Source organism: Micropterus dolomieu, linkage group LG21 (assembly GCF_021292245.1).
Source record: "Micropterus dolomieu isolate WLL.071019.BEF.003 ecotype Adirondacks linkage group LG21, ASM2129224v1, whole genome shotgun sequence".
NCBI lineage: Eukaryota > Metazoa > Chordata > Actinopteri > Centrarchiformes > Centrarchidae > Micropterus > Micropterus dolomieu.
The window spans coordinates 30,479,484-30,504,442 of NC_060170.1; the positions used below are offsets into that span (position 1 = coordinate 30,479,484).

The window sequence follows — 24,959 nt, forward strand, 5'->3', positions numbered from 1 at the left end:
TTTTCTTATAACCGACACCCATCTGCACATAATACATTTGCACTTACTGTATATGCTGTACTTTGAGTCTCCTCATGGAGCAACACTGAACATTTATTTATTAGCCCACACAAGTGTTAGCTTAACCAGCTTTGGGACATATTTGACCTGCAAAAAAAACTATTAGAGGGCTGGAGTCCACTGCATGTCTTTTCTCTTTGTTTACAATGCAACTTTACCCTTGAGTAAATACATTCACAGCCTCTGACCTCAGGGGCCAGTGGCCTGACTTTCAATTTCATCAGTAAACAAAGCCTGCTTTTGGCAGTCAGCCGTGCTCAGGTCCACAGGATAAAAGGGACAAGTCACGGAATAGGAGCACAGTGGCAGACTGTGAGGTCATTTGTGGGGAGCGATTTAGCTCAGTGGCTGTTTATTGTTGAGGTGATTGATGGGCGATGTTGTCGGAGCCCACCGAATAGTTTGTTTTCCCGAGTGGAAAAGAGACAGAGAGCAGAGGTGACTTTGCTACAACATATTTGTCCACATCTGTCCTTACCATCACACTTGAATCCAACCTTGCCCCCATGGATCAATTTCTTAACAGCCACTCCAAATTGGCCTCCTGCCCATTAGCATCAGGGAAGACACATAAAACACAAACATCTCCCGTTCTTTGATTTGTTACTGCTTAACATATTTTTGTTCTCGAGTAAATATTTATCAGTAGTGATTGCATGTTTTTCGACTCAATAATTCTGCAACGAAGTGATTAAATAACAAGGTAGTAAAAAATGTAATTTGAAAAAAAATCAGTCTTTTCACCTCTGACCTTTTCATTATCATTGTGTCCCCATATTGAAATAGTCTTAAGAAGCCATTTACACTACAGTAAAAGCATTTCACTTGGAATGTGCGAAAGCAAACAAACTAAAACAAACTAAAAATGATGTATCAGAAGGTTATTGTTCAGCATGTGGAGGTGGTTAACAAGGAGCATGAGGAGTAAATCCTACCTTGAGTACGTCCTCATCAGTCGAGCTACAGTCGGTGTAGTCAGACACATCAGTGACTACTCCATCTTCCTCCACAGCTACCGTCCTCACAGGCATAACCACCTTCTTTCCAGTCAAAACAGCTGTATTCAGGATCTCTGTGTCCTGCAGAGAGGCCAAGAAAATCAGCCATTGTCATTACATATTGCTTACTTCAATAAAATAACAAATCACATACAATTATTTGATTTGTTTTAATTTGACATTATAGACATTTAGTTGATGTTTCTATTTAGTGCAAAGGTTTTTTGGAATGGGAGCACTTTGGAATGAAAGTACAGGAGGGAGGTAGGAGAGACATAGGCGATGAAGTGTCACTAGGTGACTAAGCAGGCAGAGGGGGAGTAGAGTTAAGGTTGGGTGGTTGATCAAGTCACCACATGGACAGAAGAGCTAATCTTGGGCTTTTCTGCACAGGCACGTCCCTCAGAGCGATGTCATGTCAGTTCAGACATGATTAAATAATTAGAGCCATGGACATGGACTAAAAATAATCTCTACACATATGGGCCAGATTTACTAAAGGTTTGCGTGAGTAAAAACGTGTGCAAACTTGATATCACCAGCAAATTAACATGTAAGCTGATCTACTAATGGTGTGCACGGAGAATGACGTCTTTCAAAAGTGCAAGATAGCAGCTGTTGTTCATTTACTACTTTTGCCTTAATGAATATGCAATTTGGGGCGTTTCTACCTGACTTTTTTCTTTTGTGAGATGGAAGAATTTAGAAAGTTGCGTGTTGCTGCGGAGAGCCCACAGCTGCAGTAGTGCATTGATCATGCATAAAATTCATCCAGCCAGAAGGAACGATCACCAGCTCTTCACAGCGCGCCGGTCGTAATAGTGACACAACCCATTGTAGGTATCAGAGAGGGAATTGTGCATACAGAGGACACGGAGAGGAGACTGCGGAGCTACCAGGCACGCTGCGGATGGTCAGTGATCTTTCCCTCTGGCCGGATGAAGCATGACGCTCCTGATTTTACGCATGATCCATGATGATACAGAAATATAGAAATTAATGACAAAAAGCATACTGTAAATATTTTAGAGACCCCCCAAAATTTCTTAAATCGTGTTTTTAGGGGAGTTCATGTCTCTCCCTGGCTCCCCCGTAGTTCACACCCTGTCCTCACGTCTGGGTCATTCCAGCATACTGGAGCTGTTTCTGTTAGGGTTTCTCAAAGCAGTTTTTCAGGTGTGCTGTCCCAAGTACTTAGTGCAGTCTTACGCAGGATGGGCAGGTACATACGATTTCCACATATTCGGGCTTTCCCGACTTTCCATGGCGGAAACCATATAAACATCAGACATTTAAATACTGCCACCTCCATTTTGTTTGCACCTGTTGTCATCTACGCAGTAATTCTTAGTTAATCACCCATAACAGGTACTACAATATTTTAGAATGCAGACACAATTTAGTACTCTTTTTTCACGGTTTTTGTAAATCCGACCCATACAATACAGTAGTGTTCTTTAATGTTCACTGTATCATTAAATAGGGCAGCTGCAGCAGGTAGAGCAGAGTCCACTAATCACAGGGTTGGTTGTTGGATTTCTGGGTCCTCTTGTCCACAAATGTCCTTGAGCAACACACTGAGCCCCAAGGTGGCTCATATCCCATGAATTGATGAATGAGAGGCGAGTTTGAGTAAAAATGCTATATGAATGCAGTCCATTTACTATTCCATAAATGGTGTTCCTGTTTCAGTGTACATGTACAACCAAATGGTGAGGTGTTTTGTTAAAGTGAATTTATATGAATACAATTATTATTAGTAGTAGTAGCAGTAGTAGGTACCACTCTGCCTCGCTTTGTGTGTGTTTGTACAGACATGCATTTGTGTGCGCGCATGGTTAATCAAAGCGAGAAACTGAAGCAGATGGTTATGTGTCCTCTGTAAAAACACACTTTTTTTTCTCTAAATGAAGTTGAAATAATATTGTGTGTGTACATGTGTGTAAACGAGTATGAGAGCAGTGGAGTGCTGCCCAGTCAAGTTGTGAATGATCAGTTGAATCAAATTTAAACAGACACTTGGCCACTCAGAGTATGAAAATTAAGCAGATGGATGCGAGTCCCCCGACTGTAAAAACTGTTTTAAATGAAGCCGAATAACTGACTTTTTAAAAAAATTTTATTGTCATTACAATATAGTTAAAAAGAGGCAGATCTGAAACCTCTGTAAGTGAGGCTATCACCATTATGTCGAAGTATTGAGCAGCAGCACTTGCTGGAGTTCATAGAGCAGGGCTAAGAGTGATCAGTCAGCGCTAATGTCCCCTCGAGCCAACCATCAAATCTCCTCATGTTTGGCCCTCTGCCTGAGGTCAGCTTCTAATCCACAAGAGAGATGAACCATGTCAAATTCACAAATCAGAACACTGTGGCATATCCTCATAACTTCAAGCACTCTGGCACTGTCATGCAGCAGTCAGCACTGTGAAATATAAGTAACCTACTGCCCAAAAGTATAACACAAAGTAAAGTAATTCTAAAGTTTTAATTAAATATTTTATCAATAATATGTGGTTGAGTAAATGTTAAGGAAAAAGGCGGTGAGAGTGTATTATGTGACAAGTTGTCATTGTTATATGTAATTCCTGCAAACAATGATGTACTAGGAAGTCAGACAGGTAACACATAACTCATATTCAATACTGTGATTCAAAGGGGTAAACTCTTGTGTAATGTTCCTTATTTAGTAGTGGAGATTATTCATGGATTAATTATAGAGGTAGCATGATAAAGTGGCCCTGCAGCACCAAAATAGAAGCACATGAAGCAGCTGTTAGGAGGAGAGGATGACCACATATTGCACGCCAGAACAGAGTAGAATAACACAGAAGAGAGACATCAGCTAGCTGACAGTCAACAACACAAGGCCACTCTCTGCCCAAAATAGAACCCATTTACTAAACAATCCAAAGCATTTCTAGCCTTCTGTGTATGCAAACCAGACAGGAGTGGATCAGAGCAAAGTGCATTTTATGATATTTTCATGCATCAATGCTCAAACGATGCAGTCCAAGTGTTAGAATTATTGGAAACGCTGCTGTCAGTAACATACGTTTATAATAATTAAGTGGGATTAGGTGTGACATTGAGGCTGTCAGCTAACTCACCATTACAAGAGGGGCCAGGCCAACAAAGTCTCTCTGAGTAGTATAGATCCTCATGGCTCCTTCAGTCTTGGCTACATTTTTGGATGCGGATGCTAGTTCCAGCTTCCATATGATCACCTGACTGTCGAGAGGACTGCTCAGCTCCTCCACTTCAAAATCCATTTGAAGCACCTCCAGCAGACTGCTCTCAAGCCTGAAGAGGAAGCAGGATTAGAGTTATGCATACCATAAATATACCTGTCTGTAATTCCAACACAACAAATCTTGCGGTTTTCTAAAGGGTTTCATAAAAATAACTAATAAATTTATATGTAAAAGCAAATCAGCAAAACAATTGTGTTTTGACTAGTTGTGAGAGATCTGATTCTTTCAACTTCTTCTTAATGTGAATTAGCACCAGAAAGGCAGGCTCTTTCCATTGAAGCTTTGATACTTAAAATGATCATTTCACCACTGGGTTCGGCAAGTCTCTCTCCACACATTAAATTCCTGTAGAGATAATCATGTCTGAGTAAAGGTGCAGTGATTATACCGCAGTGTGTCTTTACTTCAGCATGTGGCTCATCAAGTCAGTGTAAATCCAAATCCACATCCATCACATGTGGTTTTGTTTCATTGTGTCTTTTATCTGATGAAGACACACGCATTAGGATGTTAACAATTTCATATTTGCATTGCATTGCAAGAGTCTATAGCCATGCTAGCAGCTTTGTGAGGCTGTACTGGCACAGCATGCTTCACTGGCTAAAAAAACTCAAATGTTTTGCCAGTGTGGCAAGAGACAAACTTATAGTCCTCATAGTCACGTTTTGAGTGTAAAGCAGTAATCCCAGAAGTGGCGACATGACCCAATCCCTCCTATAAATAATGCTGAATTTCTCCATGCTGGCCCTAACCTTGAGTTGCCGGTACTGTTGAATGTGAATTGAAAAAAGGTGGTCCAAGGACAGCGGCATCCTGCATACACAACAAAGTATAAGCCTTTGTAACTTATAATGGCCTCTCGCTGATGCCAGCTAGTACAGAGTGTCCTAGCCATGGATTCAATTTTCTCCTATCACCCAAGTTAGTATCCTGGGTTTTATTTCTAAGCACTGTCTGAAACTATAGAAAAGATATATTGGTGGGCAACACACAATAAGAATGCTTATACAGACATGGACATTATCAGACCTGCTGCATCTGTGCATACATGTTATAAATATCTGTGTCAGAGACCTGTTTACTGCATGGAAATGACCTCTAAAGGGCTGCATTAAAGCAACAACAATTGGAGATACTGCAAATCATATTACTCAACAACAAAGCATGCAAAAGTCTTTCTCTGTGTCCCCCTCTCACTACGCTGAATCTGTCCTTCTTAAGGGCTAGACAGAGACTTAGTGTAATTGAATAATCTTACCACATTGCTCAGAGACCTGAGATAATAAAGATAATAACATTCTGGCCAAATATCAAAACAAGATATGCTTGATACCCCTTAAGTATGCATTAACACAGATATCCATTAGATAGGGGATGCTGCTATTTACACCCTCAGTCATCCTTGTGAAGCTTACAGGGAAATGATGCTTCAACAACTTGTTTACGGCCGGCAGTCTGTATGTGACTGCGAGAACAGTGCTTTAACATTAAGATCCAAACCAAGCGGCTGTGACAGAGGATAAAAAATCTTTGACATACAAATTCAGCAAATACTTTTAGTGCTCCCTAAAGCCAGTAAGACAAAAAATCGGGAGAAATCCCCACGGGTGTGTGACAGTAGCTACTCTCTGCAGGGGTTCTGTTAGTTTCATGACATTTTAGAGAGGATTAGCCAAAATGCCTGAGTGAAAGTATGTTAACCCATAAAGAAGTTGTGATAAACAATGCCATAATCCATGCCAAATGGGGAAAACAACTTAATGAGGTCAAACCAATAATAACAAGCACAGATAAGGTCAATGTTCTGGCTCCGGTCAAATCAAGCTGTGTCTATTGTTGTATGACCTCTGAAGAGTCCGTGTCAGACAAACCCACATGTTTTGTTTGAGGAAGTTTAAATGTATCCCTTTAGTGGAGTAAGTTATTCGTTTTTTATATTACATAGCAAAGTTGTTGTTGTGTTATGTTATTCTATATCTACTTTCATTAGTGTTTTTTTTTCATCCCGGGAAAGTTGGCTGCATAAACATGCACATTCGCACACACAGATCAGAGCTTTAGTTTAACAAGCATTTCTTGGAGCTGCTCTAGAAGCAGAAATAATCTTATTGTTTCAGTTAAATCTCAATGGATCTGTTTTTGGGAGCACTGGCAAGCTTGAATGGCAAAAAATAGAATAAAAGCAAGTGCACGACAACAAGCAACATTGTTATTCCCCTGAATGTACGTTCTCACGGCGGTTGGATGGCCAGCTAGAACAAAAGCCTCACCTGTATGACTTATCGGCCACACATGGCATTGTCAGTCTGTCGGTCCACAACATCCAGATATACCTATACATATCTATCCATATCCATTTGTGGTCCCCAGAGGATGAATCCTAATGACCTTGGTGATTCCATGACTTTTCCTATAATGCTACCATCAGGTTGACTTTTGAGGTTTTGAGTGAATGTCTCCACAGGTGTTTGATGGATTGCAATGAAATCTGACAAAGACATTCATACCTTCGTCAGGATGAATTGTAATAACTTTGGTGATCCCCTAATGTTTCATCTAATGTCATCACCAGTCAAAAAAATTTACCCAATACTTTGGGTTCTAACCAAAAACAAATGCCCTAAACAGCCTCAGCTTTGTATTAAGTGTTAGTTAGCAAATGTTGCATGCTAGTACCTCGCTTTACATGTGGGCTATATTACCTTATCATACTGACTAACGGTGGAGGGTCGCACTCTGTAACCAAAAAGTCACTCTTTTTACAGAAGACTTCTGTTGTTAAAGTCTTCACCTTCAGTAAATATAGTGACTGAGTGTTACCCTCACATGCAAAACAAAAATGGCAAACATTATACCTGCTAAACATCAACATGCTGGTGTTAGAATTTAGCTCAAACTGCAGTAGTGCCTATTTAGGCCTACTGCCTCACAGAGCGGCTAGCGTGACTGTAATTAAAATAACTGCAACCGAGGTTACTTTTTACCCTGTGTTGTCTATGCCCTTTCATAAATAAAAAAAAAGATGTCCTGTAATCTCCACAAGGCATGCTTGGGCTTCGCTCAACTCCTAAGTTAACTCCACTCATCTCAGTTCAATAAAAAAAGCTGCACTCAGCTGAACTTGAAAGGACATCTGAGATAAGCTGCTTGTTGGAGAAAGGGTGTAGCCCCGTTTAATGAGGTTATGTGGCAAGTTAAGTATTTCTTAGAAGCCCAGGAAGCTGAGTTTGATCAGACCAATCTGCAGACGTCTGGTTAATAGTTTTCGTTATGTTTGTAGTTGTGTTTGAAAATGGCTCACTACAGTTTTGGTATAACTACCTTCCCTGCTTGCAGTATTTAAATCATAGGTTAAAATATGTTTTACTGCTTACTAGGAATGCATGGATGTGCACTGCTGGTAAATATTTAGGAATCATTAAAGCACAGAGGAGAAGTGTGTCCACTTCTCTTCTGTGCTTTAATGATTCCTAAATATATATAAATAAAGGGGGGAAAAGCAATAGCTGTTTACAAGGGCAGCTTTACAGGAGCACCTGCAGCCAGCCTGTGCTTACAGAGTTTAAGAGATGTCCTCCCAGGACACAGCACAGTAAGCCGTTGTCAGACGTGTGCTGTACAGATGGTTTTATCTTTTACACCGCAGGTGCTGAGACAAATACAGATATGCTTTGCAGGACATACATTGTTACAATAGTGCCATTTGAAAAATTCCCTTTGGACCTTTGGAGTGTTATTTGTCCATTTAAACAATACCAATTGAATCCGACAAATATGCAATAAACTTCCTAGAATAGACACACATAGATAGAATACTCTGGCATATAAAGGTGATATATAGATGTGATTGGAACAGACTTGCCTTTTCCCAGGTATGGGAGCCTTCCTCTGACAAATAACAGCGATGGCTCCATCTGCACCCATATCCAGAGTTATGTCCCACAGTAAGGAGTTACTCGGTGTCGCTGTTCGAAAGGTCACACCTTTCTTTACTGTTGCTCTGTGAAAAAAGAAGAAACAAAAAGGTAAAGAATGTATAATGTCCCAAATTAACAACCAGTGTTATTCAGGGTATGTGTTATGTGAGAAGTGTATGAGTGAATTATATGAACCAAACATATTTATAGATGTATATATTAATAGTTTCACACCTTTTGGAATTTGCTTGTGACAATGTGTTATAGATTGTTCCCACTCTCTCAGTGTATGGTAGATTTAAACCTCCTCATACAAAATTGATTTGATTTATTCATTCAACATTATTCATGTGATGAAACGGAACATTTATTAGAGGAGCAATCAATCAAGTAAAAACAAAAAGTGGAGGAAATTGTAAAAGAAAATCAAAAATCTGTGATTTACAACCACCCAAACCACTCTCACCCCCTTGCATTTGAAACAGCAAAGAAAACATTGTCCTTTTTGTTCATCTTTATGTGCACTCATCATTTAAACTGTACTAATGGGTCATTAGTTTTCTTGGCCTATAATTTGCAAATGGTAAGCAGCTGAACATGTAGTGGGCTTCCCTAGCATAAGCAACTTGATGTAGGTCAAATGTTGATGAGATATTCTACAAGAATTGCGATTAAGTAAGACCAGGGACAGCAGCACGCATGTAAAAATGCAATAAAATCCTGTAAGTATTGCTCCTTATGTTATATTCTGAAAGCTCTGATAAGACTCCCTGAATACTCAATAACAGCTCAGTCAAGTTTTCTCAAATAGTTCAGAACAACATCCTTGTGTAATTCTATGCATGCAAAGCTGTGTGGTTTATCTCTGAATCTTTGCGATAAACACAGTGTTGAGCGCATTACGAGTGTCTGAGGAGGCGTAATCTATGATAGGAGCAACAACAATCTGAGCACTGCTCCTGCTTTGGGGGTTTTAACTTAGAAAACCAAAGAGGAGGAGACACTGATCCTTGTTCAGCACAGTGAAACAAAACAGTTATCTCCTAATTAAAAATTTTTAAGACAGACTATTAATGGATTTGTGGTGAGATTTGGGTGCACATTTTGCACATTTGGGTGCACATTTATGTGTACATGCCGTTTGTGCCATCATCTGTAATCTGGAAAACAGGTCTCCAATGGCCACTGATCTTGGCATGGAAGTTTCTGCTGCAAAGTCACACTGCCACGATCCAGTGCCCTAATCGCAAAATTGTACAGACAGATCTCCATTTTTTTCTCTGTCTTTCTCAGAAAGAATTTACTTGAAACTTAGTTGAAAGCTCACATCTTGTAAGTCACAATTAAAAAGATATGACTGAGCACTGACTTTTTCAGCTGTGGTTTCAATTGTGCGCTATCCTGACCCTGGAGACTGAAGGTTTCCATTCCAGCTGAACACAACAGCAGCGGATTTATCTGATTTACACAGGTTCAACCAGGGAGCAGAGGGCTAAAAGGTGAAATCATATGGTGCTGTGACTGAATAAAAAATAAAAACCTTTGGTCATAATTGCACACATCTGAATGCAACAGTTTAAGAGTCAGTGGACACTTCGTGGTCACAGTATTCACCATAATATGGAAGCAACAGCAGAAACACACTGAACTTACAAATTGTGGACTCCTACTCATTAAATCACCTGGCTCCGAGCAGTTCTCATCAAATAAAGCATTAAAAGGAGCTAAATCCTCTAGGTGTTGCATCTCTGTGTTAGTAAGGTAAATTAAACTAGCTTCTCTTTGTACTGTGCGTTAGAGTGAACAGTAGCGAACAGAGAAGGGTAGCCAATGCCTTGTTATCAGACACAGCGTTCCCAGAAGGCAGCAGAGCCAACAATACAGGGGACAAACACTAAATGGGTTACATGTGCAAAGAGAAATACGCGTGGTTTTGATGTTAAAGGCTACAACTTTTTTGTGAAGAATGATGAAAGATGAGGTGATAACAACAACGAAGGTGGCAGGACCATGACTTTTACTATTTCTAACAAGAAAGCAGCATTTTTTTCATGAAAGGGGAGGGTATACTGTATATTTGTTTTGTTCTGTGCAGTATCATGTGCTGTAGGAGAACATATTTTATTTTATCCCATCTTCCAAAAGCATTGCCTCTTTTCTCCACCTTTCCACATTATATTTAAACCTTGTGCACAAAAAACAAGACTGAGATAACAACAGTAGCTCTCAAACTTTTTTAGACTATAGCACCCCTTCAAAGTTTTTGTACCCAATTTACTATTACATATTATGTTTTAACAATTTCAGATTCAATATGATTATATCATATTATATTAATATTAAGTTAAATAATATAGGCCCAATCACTCAAAATAAAATCCAACAGGAGCCCTGCAGATTTCCAGATACATATTCAAGATAAGATTAAAATATAATCAAATACACTAATATGCTAAATGTATTTCTTTCATTTAGTTCAAAATTAAAGTGAACCAATAATTATGGTGTACATGGACAAACAAACAAAACAGAAACAAGAAGTTGTGCTTTGTGGTTGTATGCCTCTGCCAACCAGTCAAGTTGCAGTTTACATCCATGTCTGTCCACACTCAATATATGCAGTGAATACTTATTACTACTTAATACATTATTTTGACAGTGAAGGATTATCATATTGTCTAAAGTATTGTCAGGTACACGTGTACTTGAGATGCGAAGCCTCTATGAGCTGCAGGTAAAATTTACTTATAGGATCATAGGTGTGCTCCAAAATCTCCAAAGGCAGAATGGACAAAATGGTGGAAAACCTGTACTGTTCTAGTTATTGTTTACTCATTGTGTTGTCCCAGTCAACACGTGTGTGAAATCTAGAATTGCCCAATTCATTCTTAAATTGAGACTAAAAACCTACTTTGAGCAATTCAGTGTTCAAGCAGCTGGGAAATTTGGTCACAATTTCGCCTTGTGTTCCAGAGTTATGGTGTTAATTAATGGCCAAAAAAGGGTTTTTCCACACTACTGATGTCATCACTTCATTGTTGTATCCCATTAAACATCTATGTGAAATGTTATCATAATTACTGCACCAATTCTTGAGTTAAAAGAATGTGTTTTGTGAGGTCACAGTGACGTCGACCTTTGACCATCATATTGTAATCAGTTCATTCGTGTGTCCAAGTGGACGCTTGTGTCAACTGAAGAAATTTACTCAAGTCATTCCTGAGATATTGCATTCATGAGAATGGGACAGGCATATACGGCAGACAACCAGAAAACATAATGACTGCGGCCAAAGCTATTACCTGCGTGGAGGCATAAAAATGTTATAGGCATTTTAATGGGACAGTTGCTTTGTTGTTTTCATGACTACCAGAGATATGCTTTTGGGAACGTACAGTACCACAGTGTACGCGTGTATGTACAATGATTGATGTCCTTCATCCACAAGCACCACAAACCTGCGCGAGCAGTGTTGATTTCGATTTTAGTTTTGTTGGTGGGTCAGTTCTGTCAGACTGTGTTGAGGGCTGAGATGTAGCATTTCTTTGAGGTCTGTCAATCTTTCTTACTTGCTCTGACTGTAACAACTTTTCTGACTACTGAGCTCCTGAAAAATGCTTGAGCTGGGAAAAATGTGTTGAGATGTCATTAGCTGTGGCATAACTTTTTATTAAACAGAGTTTTTAATACATGATATTTACATTTATTTTGTTTTAATATGTTTCAAAACATAACATAAATGTTGTTGTAAATGTTCCATGTGGTGAAACGTTATTAAAAATGCACAATATTTTTTGTGGAACCTTTTGCCTGTTCTCAATCACCCGCTTCAGTCTACAACTACATGAATGCTAGCGGATCCCTGTGGTAAATAATCTATAACATTACCAATTTAATATTATATAGTTTTGAATTTACAGAACTATATATATACATATATATATTATAGGGCTGTCCCGACTAAGGATTTACATAGTCGAATCAAATTTGTCAAGTGTTGCCTAAGTTGACTGATACATACAAGGTAGCTCCACTTTAATTTCTATATAAAATCAGACATTGAACACCGCCATATCTCCTAAATGGTATGGTCCTCGTTTCATAACGCTGCTGCGAAGATTCGAGGGTGAAATTGGCAGTCGAATCAGGCTCCGCCCATCGAAGCATCAAATCTTCCACTACTGGGGGTCAGCCCTATATAGGTAGGTAGGTAGGTAGGTAGGTTTATTGTCACAATATAACAAGTTATAGAGTGAAATTGAGTTTTGTAACTCACTTCTGCTACATAGCAGACAATATACATAATAAAGAATCACTTATGAAAAATGTTATCATCGCTGGCTGGAGAAGTGCTGAGAATGAATTAGAGTTTAAGAGTCTTATAGCTTGGGCTAAAAAGCTGCTCTGCAGTCTGGTGGTGTGACAGCAGAAACTTCTATATCTCTTCCCAGAAGGCAGCAAGGTGAACAGGCTGTGGCTGGGGTGGGTACTGTCCTTTAGTATCCTTTGGGATCTGCACCTCACCTCACCTCACCGATATCACTGATGCTCGGGAGATGGGTACCAATGATCTTCTGGACAGTTTTAATCACCCGCTGCAGAGCCCTCCGGTCCTGGGCTGTCTACATCCCATGCCAGTTTGTGATGTTTCCAGTCAGGATGCTTTCTGAGTGGGAATTTGGCCTCCTTAAGCTTCCTTGTTTCTGAGCATTATTCACCAGCGTGACAATGTGAGATGACTATGTCAGGATATCTGTGATGCTGATTCCCAGGAACTTGAAACTATTCACCTGCTCCACCTCAGCTCCACTGATGTAGACAGGAGTGTGTGTCTTTATCTCCTTCTTCCTAAACTCAATGATCAGCTCCTTGGTTTTGCTGACGTTGAGCCGTAGGTTGTTCTCTGTGTACCACTCTGCAAGATTATGAATTTCCTCCCGATATGAAGTCTCATCATTGTTTGGAATCCGGCCGATGATGGTGGTGTTGTCCGCAAACTTCACAACAGAGTTCTCTCCATGTTGAGGGATGTGAAAGTGTACAGCGTGAACAGGAGGGGGCTGTGCACACCGGTGTTGAGCACTAGACTGGAGGAGTTGAGCCTGCCAATCCGAACTGACTGGGGTCTGTTTGTGAGGAAGTCCAATATCCAATTGCAGAGTGTTGTATTTTAACCCAGAGTGCCAGCTAGAAACCAGCTGATTGGCACAGGTTTTTAGTACACGGCCAGGAGTGTTATCAGGCCCAGCTGATTTACTCATATTCACTCTCCTCACATCTGCTGTGGAACAGTGGCCGGTCCTCTGGAGGTGGAGTAGACTTTAATGCTGACTCCTTGTTGAGGAGATCAAAGCGAGCATAAAAGGTGTTAAGTTCATCTGATGATGTGGCCTCACACATGATGGGGGAGCTCCTGCTTTTGTAGCCTGTGTAATTTTTGATGGCCTGCCACATATCTTTGGTGTTGTTGGTGTGGAGGTCTCTCTCCAGCCTCTGCTATTGTCTCCACTTTTCCTGCTTGATGCCAGCTTTCAGTCTCGCTCTGGCGGTGCTGTAAGCTTCTTTATCACCCGACTGAAAAGCAGCTTTTTTGGCTCTGGATAGAGCCCTCATCTCTCCATTCATCCAGGCCTTCTGATTGGGGAATGATTTTCTCGTTTTAGTGACCACCACATCATCAACACATTTGCCGATGTATGATGTCACTGATGATGTATATTTATCAAGGTTGATGTGGCTCTCCTGGGCAGCGGCTTCTGTGAACATACTCCAGTCTGTGCTCCCAGAACAAGTGCAGTGAAAGCATATTCCTTGTATGTGTGCACATGCTTTTGAAAACTTTTTCTACATTATATTTTGAACCTAAAAAATGCTATATTGTGTTCAATATGGTGTTGCCTTCCCCAGTTGCATTTCCTATTTCTGTGTGTAATTGCACTACCGATGCTGACTGTAGAGAATTATACTTGCAATGTGATCATTCGCTTTCGATGGAGAAAAACCTTAATCCGGTATAATCAATGAGGTAAGTGGAAAGGCATGCTCAGTTTAGTAATTAGAAAACCTTAGAGGACTGTTAATCTAGTAATGAGTTCTGAATAACATAACATGCCCTGCTGTGATGAAACACCTCTGTGCATTGAGCTGAGTGGAGCAGAGTCTAACTAATAAAAAGTGACAGTAACAAGAAGACTTATCTGAAGCCCTTTTTTCTCTCTCAGACCCCCTTGTGTAAAAAAATTTTAAAAATCCCCTGCGACCTGAAGAGCCGTTTTTCTTCTTAGTGGTTTGGAGTAGGGACCAATGTCCATGGCTTTGGTTAGCAGGCCCGCAGGAGACATCGGGCGGAGAAGATGGATGGCTGTGGAGACTGAAGCTGGCAGTGTGTGAGAAAAGCAGTTCTCAGGTGCTGCACCTACCATCTATCTCACTTCTGACCAGGCAAGGCATGAGTGGCACTGTTGCTGCAACTTTTACACACTCATTCGCTTCATTTGCTCACACACAATTGTATGCATGTAAAAATGCTGCCACACATGCGCTAACTGTTGTTGCAAACACATCGTCAAATACACATTTAAAGCACACATTGTTGGCCCTTGGCCTTCTTCACTCAGTTCCCTTCTCTTGTTTATTTGTAGGATACTGTTTTCTTTAAGCGTATTTGAAAGATCACAGAGCCATGGCAAAAATAAGAATGTAAAACAATGAGACAATTCAAAAAAGCGAATACATGAAACAGATCATTCTGATCAAAAGACCTACAAGATAGATTGCATCCTCTGTGTGAGCTACACAGCCTGGCCCAGATGCATTTCATCACCAAGGCTGATATTGAGATTCTACATAGGGTTTGTAATTACTTCCCTGATATAATTTGTGTTCCCATCTTTGGCTTTGTGAACGCATCACTGCAGGGCCACTGTACCACTGGTGAACCCCAGTGCAATCGGAAACAGATGCAATCGTTAATTATGCAGGCAAATGTCCACCGTTTAGCCAGTCTGATGGGCAGCATTCGGCAACGTGCTTATCGTACTTATAGAGCAGTTTAGGGAATTGGGGAGATGTTCATGCCAACACTCCTGCCAGATGGCATGCACCGCAGCACTAAAACTGGATGTAAAAGTCCTATTTGTCACACAGATGAATGATTAGGCTCCCTAGCTGAAGAGTGTCCTACTCATACAGAAGCTCAAATGTATTCGTTGCCACAATGCTGTCTTTAAATAAAACCCATAGAACAAGACTATTGTGATTCATTGCTTACGTTTAATAGCTGTGAAGAGGAAAACAAAAAGAAAAACTGTAAGCTCATACTTCATGCCACTCAACGTCCTGAGCATACACTAAAAGGATAATCTAAATACCCTTCACGTGGGTGTGTAATTATTGCAGTACAATGCTTTATCTATGACCTTTATCAAACTCTCACTGAGAATGACAGGTTCATTTTGCTGGAACGGACAGGTGTGGCTTGTCTTTCTCTCAATCGACCTCAAATTTGTGTGTCCCTTGACTCCAGCTATAGACATCAATAACAGGTTTATCATGCTGATGAGAGAGTATTAAGCAAAGCTTAATGGGACATTCAGACAGTGATAAAGCATACAGACAGCTGTTGAGGACCGGATGCACAGGGATTGTTAATGTGCTGATAAGCTGGGGGCAGATAGCATTGTGTTACTATGTGTGTTAGAAGAACAGTGAGTGTATTTTGTAATGTTTATGAGATGCAAAATATTTAATTTCAGAGTATCGTCACCAATACATACTATATCCAACGAAGGTTAAAAATCAAGGGCAACTGGACTTGGTTGAAGATACTGGAAAGTATACATACTATATAGACACAATGCCCATTGCATAAGAATTTCTACAAAGCCTCCTAACAAGATTGGTAATCGTCCAACAAGTGATAGCTGGGAGGAAAGGGAGAAAATGAATAGAAAGGAAAGGAAAGGAGGGAGAGGAGAGGAGAGAAAAGGAAAAGAAAGGAAAGGACAGAAGATGGCAGGAAAGGAATGGCAAGGAAAGGAGGAAAGAGGACAGGAGAAAAAGAAAAGAGAGCAGGCAACATTTTGGCTATCTGCTTTTTGTTCAGAAACTTGCGTGTGACTGAGTAAATGAATTAAAGCAGCAATGATTCAAAGTGACAGAATGAAAAGGGGAAATCAGGATTTCTTTTTTGGTGTTATTGCTTCAGCAAAGATCAAGAGATAGAAGGAAAAGCAGACCAGCTAATTAATTCAAATTGTCTAACCCTTTAAAACCCAGGAAATGCTGAGAGACTACAGCACACTCAACTCGGAAAGCTGATGAAGTGCATTCGTGCACATCTGTCCTCTCAATCCATATCTACCTATTCCAGCATTCACCATTGATCTGAGTAAGTGACTGTCTAAGTGAATTACTGTAGGACCAGGTGAAAAAGGAATTAATAATCCATGACCTGCTCACCCCGACTGAAGCATGTATGAACAAGTCGAGGCAGCAGTAACTCAGAAATAATAAATTTTTTAGGAGGCATTGATCGTGTACCACTGTGTATTTCAATGTATAAGGACAGACTTTAACTATTGTCCAGGAACTAAAACACTTTTGGATTAACAGCTTTCGTGGACTTACTTGGTAAGCCAGTTCTTAAGTCAGGATGCCTTAAAGGACTGGATCACCCAACAGCACTGCAAACAGCAACACTGTCAATCATCTATCATTTATAATGTGAAACCAAACCACATATGAAGGAAGGATTTACATACATACTTTACTTCGATATCTACACACAAACCAAATGAATTACTGAGACATGTAACGAAAATGCATGTCACAACCCCTTACAGTCCATTATTCACCGGCTCGGAGTAAAAGCAGATGGTGTCTAGAATAATAATAAACAAATTACTTATGGACCATGTACTAAGACAGAGTCCTTACGGCAGCAGCCCGGGTTCTATTCCAGCCTGGGCCCTTTGCTGCATTTCAATTCCCCTCTCTCTCCCCGTTCTTGTTTGTTTCAGCTTCACTCTTCAATAAATGCATAAAAAAAAGCCCCCCACCCACCCGCCAAATATCACTCTCTAATCAAGTTAGATAAGTTAATCTCTACTTGTCTGCTCTGACAGCTAACCTCATCAAATCCAGCCATGCTGAAACGTGGTTTTCTTTGATCTATGTCTGAATGATGATAATAAAAGGTATTACACTGTGGAAGACCATGAAAACCATCAATGAAATGGTGAGCACAAGATGGGGCATTTAATTCAGATGCAGTTTTGAGGTGCCAATCTCCCATGTTGCATCATTTCCTTGAACAAGTACTGACATCTTGAGAGAAAACCATGAGAACAGACTCGTTTTTCTTTCTTTTGTTCATTTGTATTTTTCTTTTCCTGTAATAAGTCAGGTGGTTGAGGCATTCATTCTTAGGAAATAATTACATTTCTTTTTAAAAAATCTGCACAAAATTAGCCTCTATTAGCAAGGATGTCACAGAGACCTCCAGAGGAGTAACTATTGCTTTAAGATGGTAGTACAATGTTCTCATCTCCAGGCAAACGGGAACATTTTGCATTGCAAAATGAGAACAGGTCCTTAAATTAAATTGAGCTATGCTGGTAATCCTCACGATCTTAACACATTGCACACATAATAGCAGTGCTCTGATAACACAGATCCCAAGCATACCCTTTAAAACAGAGCAATAATGAGTCACAAGCTGCACGTGATTTTATTTGATCCATGACCACCTCGATGACTACCACTCTTGAAACAGCCCTTAATGTCATCAGGCTGTGCTCACTCAAACATGTATTTTTCAAATTTAACTCAAATCATCTACCACAGTTCCCGGAACGACAGTTAACCTCTATCGTATTTTCAGAGAAATGCCATAATCCATGCTAAATCTCATTTCCTCCAATATTCTCTTATTTTTGATTGCACAGGATTTGGGCAAGAATTAGAGAAGATGACTAATACTGTCATTCATTGAAATTGCAGAGTCCCCTGAAGTGATGACAGTATTTGACTTCAGTGTATGGTGGTGCATTTGTACAATATAGCCAGTCTGACCACTACACACTGTGAGGCAATCAAAGGCACAGTCTTACCTAAGAGTGAAGTTAGTCAGCTGAGCAGAGCTGGCCATCAGTATGTAGAATGTAGCAATGTCAGTCTTCTTCAGCGGCTTGGAGGATGTCCGTATGACAATGGCATTGCCAAGCTTCAGCCGAGAAAGTGTTGCCATTCCTTTAGGTACCTGTAGAAGACGTACGCTGCCAATCCTCTGCATGGAAGTGACAGAAACATACTCCGCCTGCTGCTGTGAGCCACCCCAACGACTGCCATCCCCCGAATTACACTTCCCATTAACTTTGGGCTGTGCCTGGTAGTACAGCTCCACAGGGTTCCCAGCAGACGGGTCCTGCCTCTCCCTGCTGGTGCCCTCTGAACCCGGAGCAAACCAGCCAGGTGCAGGAGCCAGCTCAGCCATGCACGTTCCCCTCTCACCTTCCATGGCACAGGAACCCCTCACCTCCTGGGTCTGCCAGAAAGCATACACTGTCACACACGGTAGCTCGTCCACAGTTCCTTCTCCCCTGCCCCAGTCCCTCCCCGCAACATAGAAGAGCACCCGCACTTTGGGCTTGGAGGAGAAAACCCGAGGTGTGAGCACAAAGGCCTGGATTTTCCAATTGAACGTAAAGACCTCTGGAGCGTTGAAAAGCTGCACAGACTGGTACAGATCTAGAGGCACAAGCTGTTCCGTGGACATAGAGCTGTAGCTGGCATTGACAGCTGGCTGGTGGCTGGCTCTTAAGATAACAAAGGGCTGCGTGTGACTCTGCATGCTGGAGTTCCTCATGAAGTCTTGCCCAGTCTCCTTTAGGAAGAGGTAGTCGGCATCTCGTACCTCGTAGTTGACCGGCAAGAAGGCAGGGAAAGGCACTGGGCTCTTAATGTCAGTCAGCTCTTTACTGCTCAAATCTGTATAGTAGAAAGACAAAATTACACGAGGCATTTCAAAAGCCATGGGAACAGATCATAGTGCAATTTCTAAGCAACTAAAATTCTACTCATTAAAATACCAGCAGCATTCCAGGAACAGCTGAGCACAAAAGTCACCCAAGGCCAACTGATCAACTTAGTGGGGTATCAGAGTATTACACTAAAAGGCCTCTGAGCTTAACTTTAAAAGTCATGTAACAGAACATATACTATAAGTGAAATCACGTAAATTAAAAGTGTTTGAGTTTCTTAGACAACAGCAACTGTTGGGACAGCATGACAGTTAAACTCTGTGGTTTTGCTAAGGGACTGTACAATAATTATTGGTGTTGTGAGAGGGGCTGAACCTTCACCTTGTTAAAAAGCAAGGCCCTTAATATTTTCTTTAAACTGTCCTCTTGGCGTTGAAGAAACTGCAGCATGCTCCCCTGCAGCATGCTATGTCAAAATAATACAGTGTTAAATTGGTGAACTTGTTCAATCGTTTAAACCAATCTAAATCTTATTATCATAATGGAACTAAAATGGGCCACCGATGTACACATGAAAACAAAACTGATACAGAGACAGAAATGCAGAAGTGCAACCTAATGAACATGGCACAAATTAAAGTTCTCTTTTTGATGTAAATATTTACCTAACTATTAACTACATCTGTAAATGTAGGACATGAAAAAATAAAAGACCCTCCCCTGCTCTCCAAAAAAGCCAATCCTGCCTTCAGCCAAAAGATAAATTACAACACCTGCTTGCTTATGATCCAGTAATAATTTTCAGTCAACAGTCCCTTACTAATATCCATGTAGCTAAACATGTCACAGAGAGATAACATACAAAATTCATTCATCCATTTCCTATAGAATTTACTTTTTAAAACCTATTTACTGTTCCTAAAATATTCAGTAAGTGATGTGATTCAAAATATCTAATTTCCTTTTTGCCATCCATATTTCCCTTCCACTGCCCCAGTTTCATTTCTCTCATGGATGATCTGATTTCTTTATGTGGGGAGGTAAGGTGGGATCTGATACATCTGGCACAAGGTTGAAACCAGCCATCAAAAACTGGGATTAAAATGGCTTTTCAGATTTTCAGTAGGCTGTGAATACCCAGCAGATACTCCATGAAAAACAAACAGGAATGGTGAAGCATCACCACGGGACGTAAAAAGCGATGAGAACCGATTCTAATGAAAATATTTGGCTAACTAAAACAGAAATACATCAAAAAAATTATATTATACAGTAAGATGTGTATTTATGCATCAATTGCTTTTTGTTGGACAGTTTACTAGTATAATGATTACAAGGATTACTGCCTGACTGTTAAATACTGATCACAAGTGCACAGAATGACCTTTTTATACGAATGAGTAAAAACAAACTGCAGAAATATTCTCTGATCGGGTTTAAAAGCTTAATGGTAAGTGTTTTCCTCAGTGGAAATGAGCAGAGGCAGAGGTCACCCGGCCATCATGTGTCCTCATTAAACATCCATTTTGAAAGAATTATAAATACTAGTGCTGCTGACCTGGGTGAGCAGTGTTTATCTGGCAGCTAATTGCCCTACTTGGTGAATGAAGGACAAAAAAACTTTGGTGTTTGCTCTACAGATTCTACCAAAATGGTTGGAGCTGTGTTAGTACTGCATAGTGAAAAACAATTTGTAGCAGCATCTCAGACCTAAACAAATCATCCCACTAGTACACTATAATTAGAAAGGTCTTATAAAAGAGATGGATCTACAGACTACAGGATGCCAGATAAAGTGTTTTATGTCATTGAATTATTAATTGTTATTTATCCAGTGAAGAAGGCTTGAAGCTTTTCTATGTCAATATCAGTCCCTCATGGGTGCTGCCATTTGACAGGTCTGTCTATCATGGTCTCTTCTGCTTTTCATCGTCACTCATCCAACCCGGCAAAGAGCCTGTCATGATGGTCTGACAGTTCACGCAGCAATAACTATTCTATATGTATCACAATCATGTCAACCCGGCGGCCCTCGGAGGAAGACAAGACCAGGTCTTTTTTTTCTCTCTTTCACACACAGGCAAGAGTGTCAGTCATGTTCGCTGAGTGGGCGACGCACTGCTTTAGAGACCAGCGCTGGGAATGGGGCTATCCTGGCTTAGCCTACCAGTGGCCACAGTGACAGATGTGCTGTTTAATACGAGAGCTGGCAGCAGCTCCGGCTGGACTGAACATAAAATGGTTCACTGTCTCCAGGAGGGAGAATGCACCGTCAATGTAGCAACAAAGTACTTCACATGCAAGCTCATCCCTTTACAGTTGGGTTTAATGGGTCATCTGGGCTCTTCTTGTTATTTCACATGCTTTTCATGTTGTAAAACCCAAGGGAGACCATTTAAATGAAGCATACATAGCACACAATCTATTTGTGAATATGGTAGCAGACTTTGCAGGCAATGTTTGTTTAGGATTCATGGCAGGCTAACGTTTGCCAATATTTCAGATTTTTAACAAGTAGCCAACATAAGCAAAACTCTTCTTCTATGGTCTTCATCATGATGAGAGTCCTGCCCTCAACATGAGAGTAAATCCGCTGCACCAGCTGTTCAAGACTCTCACTCATTTTGAATACTCTGAGCCTTCCTTCCTCCCTGGCTGAGTTGGAAAGCATCAGTGTTGCCATGCAGATGCTATACCCGCCTCTAAAAGCCACCTCTTAAAGACTGCACTCCTGCAGACTGAACATGTTCAAAGTCTTGCATTGTTGCTTGATTTTTTTTTCTCTCTACAGTGTTCAGGTTACAATGGGGAAAACAGGTATATTTCCTTTTTCCCAGGATTTAAATCTTTGTTCATCCTTCTCTGTGTTCAAATGAAAATGCTCCCAGTATCAAATTAGATTAATTAATTAATTCGTTTTTTTACACATAATTTTAAACTAACACTACTGTTGAGTGATTGCAGAAAATTGACTTTACGATATGTGACTTTTTGAAATTTCATGCTTTTCATGTGTTCATGTGTACAATATTCCTGAGTTGTGCTGTGTTTTTAGTTTGGCCACTTGTACGAAGCAAATACAATCCAATTTAAGCTTAACTGTCATGCATAAAATGGAAATGGAAAGTAATCATGGTACTTAAGTTTGAAAAGTGTAGCACAGTAGCATTTGTTCTGTAATTTATCTAAGACACTGCAAAGTTTACTTAGGGATTAAAACTGAGATGCATTTCAAGAAAATGGTGCTCATCACCAGTTTTAATAAAAACACTGTTGTATCTAATAAGCCACATTTTGCCCTGCAGTTTGTCTTAAAACTCTGTATTAAAGTCTTTTCATAGGCAACTAACTCGGCTAACTTCTTTTCTATGTGCATGTCTTTTAGCATCATTTCTCCAATTGTAATCAATCTTTGTATTATTCTATTAAAATGCACAAAGCCTGAGCAACCACTTTGAATTCTAATGTGCCATAATGACTTTTACCATATGTTCAAAACAGCTTCCAGAAGTGAGTTGACTCCCAATGGCATCACAATTGATGTCTGCATTTCAATCAGTAATTGGGAGATTAAAATAGCTTTTTGTGTCCCAAACTTTCTCTTTCATGATGTCTGTTAAACTTTTGCGAACACATTTTTATGTTGCAGTTATGGGTCACATATCTAACAATATACTTATTATAGATACTTTAAAATAAGAAAGTGTTGGCAATGGACCCAAACACTAATAACTCTAATTAAGCACCTGTAGTAAACAATATCCTCTTACAAATCATGCATTATGTGTTTTTATCTTTTGACTGGCTGATCTTTCCAATACATCTTCCTTTAATTAAGCTCATAAGGAGCTTGCTGATAAATATGTCCTTAAATACAAAGATTTTAATCTTTTCTTGGACACTTGGGAGGCTTACAACAGAGAAAAGACACGCTGTTAGTAGGATTTCACCAAATGTCTTAAGGAAAAAAAAGTTAAAGTATCTTTTAGAAAAGTGGGGAAAACTGTGGTCCAAAAAGGTTCTGAATAAACTTAAGCCTTGCCACCGTGTGGTGTCTGCTACAGGCACCTAATTGGAGTGTTATGGTCCCAATTAAATGAAAAGTCACACACTTGTACCTATTCTAAATTTATGCTCTCAAATCTGTGTGTACAGGATAAAATCTGACCAAAAATGACAAAATAAAGAATGTTCAAAACTTTTCAGTGGTAGTATTTGTATCTTCTGTGGTCAAGACTCTCTTGCTGATTTGTTGTTGTGCCATTTACTTTATGCCATGATTACATGATGACAACGGTAGAGCTGCAAAACAGGGCCAGTTATTTGCACTTTCCAGGGATAAAGGTTAGACTGCAACACTTTTTATCAGTCAAATCTCATGGTCTAGTCAAAGTACTATTGACAGCTTTATTTTTTCTTCTTACTTGCTTTAGGAAGTGCTTTATACAAACATAGAAAGATGATGTAGCACTGATCATATGGCATGTAATGCTCTGAGGGCCTGGGAAGTGAGAGGGTGGAGAAGATAAGAGAGACAGGGAGGGAAGAGGGAGGGATGGAGAGAGAGAGGCTTAAGCTTGTACAGTGATTGGTAGGGATTGCTATATCCAATGAGACTCTTAAAGCTGCTTTATAAAATCTCCTTTATCACAATTTCTCCATTTCTGTCTTTATATCCACGTAAATCAGGCAGCCTGCATTCCCTGGATACGACCATCTATGAGGCAGTTATAGGCTTTACATTAAATGCCTTTGTGGTGTGCTTTTTACCCTTCTTTTCATTATCAAAGTTAAGATTATTTGCTTTCTGTTTGCCTTACTGTGTGAAAATTGGGCACCCTGGTTTTCTAGCGGGCATCCATAAGGGAATGCAGTACTTCCCAAAGAGAAGTAAGCATTAAAACATGACTCAAGTTGTAATATGAGCCCATCAAGTCTTCTACCCCTCACAACTTTAATCCTAAAAGTTTTATATCCCACTCACTGCATGCTTACACTCTTTTGCCACAAGTAAGACACATATGCTCATGTCATAATCACTGGAAGGATGTATCACTGTGGAGTAAGAAGTTTGTGGCACAAACGGGGACATTTATAAATTATTTAGACTTGTAAGAAGGCTGTTTTACTGCTTAGTTTATTGCTGAGAGAAGGCCCACCTCCCATCAGTAACATATGCACAAGATGGACAGATCTGTCTACCAGCCCATTAGTTTTCAGCTGCTATCATTAAATACAGTGTAGACACAACACGACTACAGGTTAATTCATTGCCCTTTGGCAGAACCTGGTCTTGAACTCATCCATGACAGTTTACACACAACACACAACTAATTACTCCTAGTTTACTTACCTTGTGTGATAACTACTGCAATTGTTGCAAAGAAGATTTGTAAGATACTCCAGCTCTGGTGATGAAGGCTCATTTTGGCAGGCTCGCTGTAGCAGGTAAGTTCCCAGTGTCCGTGATTCGATCTAGTTTCAGCAGAGCATTAATCGGATCGTTTCATCCATTTCTACAGTTTGCACTCTTAACATAATCACACCTGTGGGAGCATGAATTGTATTGTAGTCCGTGCCGCAGGTAGCATGGACGACGCAACGATAACTGTTCATCGGCTTCTCCCCGGTTGTGCGTAAAAGTTGTGCGTAAGAATCCTGGAGATGTCTGTCCTGAAGACTGTGTTTCGGGTCAGAGGATGTGGCAGTCTTGAGCTGAAACTGTGTGACGAAGACTCCTCCGTTTCGATC

The 24,959-nt window shown here is 40.2% G+C and overlaps 1 protein-coding gene across 1 annotated transcript in view; it reads right to left on the reverse strand.

Moving 5' to 3' along the window:
* The window catches only part of LOC123960454 (transmembrane protein 132D), a 29,584-nt gene extending 4,892 nt beyond the window's left edge, over window positions 1–24,692 (reverse strand). The window contains exons 1-5 of the mRNA XM_046035197.1: window positions 24,562–24,692; window positions 18,339–19,215; window positions 8,172–8,309; window positions 4,166–4,358; window positions 996–1,139 (exon numbers count right to left, since the gene is read on the reverse strand). Of these exons, the coding sequence (XP_045891153.1) occupies window positions 996–1,139; window positions 4,166–4,358; window positions 8,172–8,309; window positions 18,339–19,215; window positions 24,562–24,634 (1,425 nt within the window). The 5' untranslated portion in view covers window positions 24,635–24,692. The remainder of the gene's footprint in view (window positions 1–995; window positions 1,140–4,165; window positions 4,359–8,171; window positions 8,310–18,338; window positions 19,216–24,561) is intronic.
* Window positions 24,693–24,959: the final 267 nt, after the last annotated feature.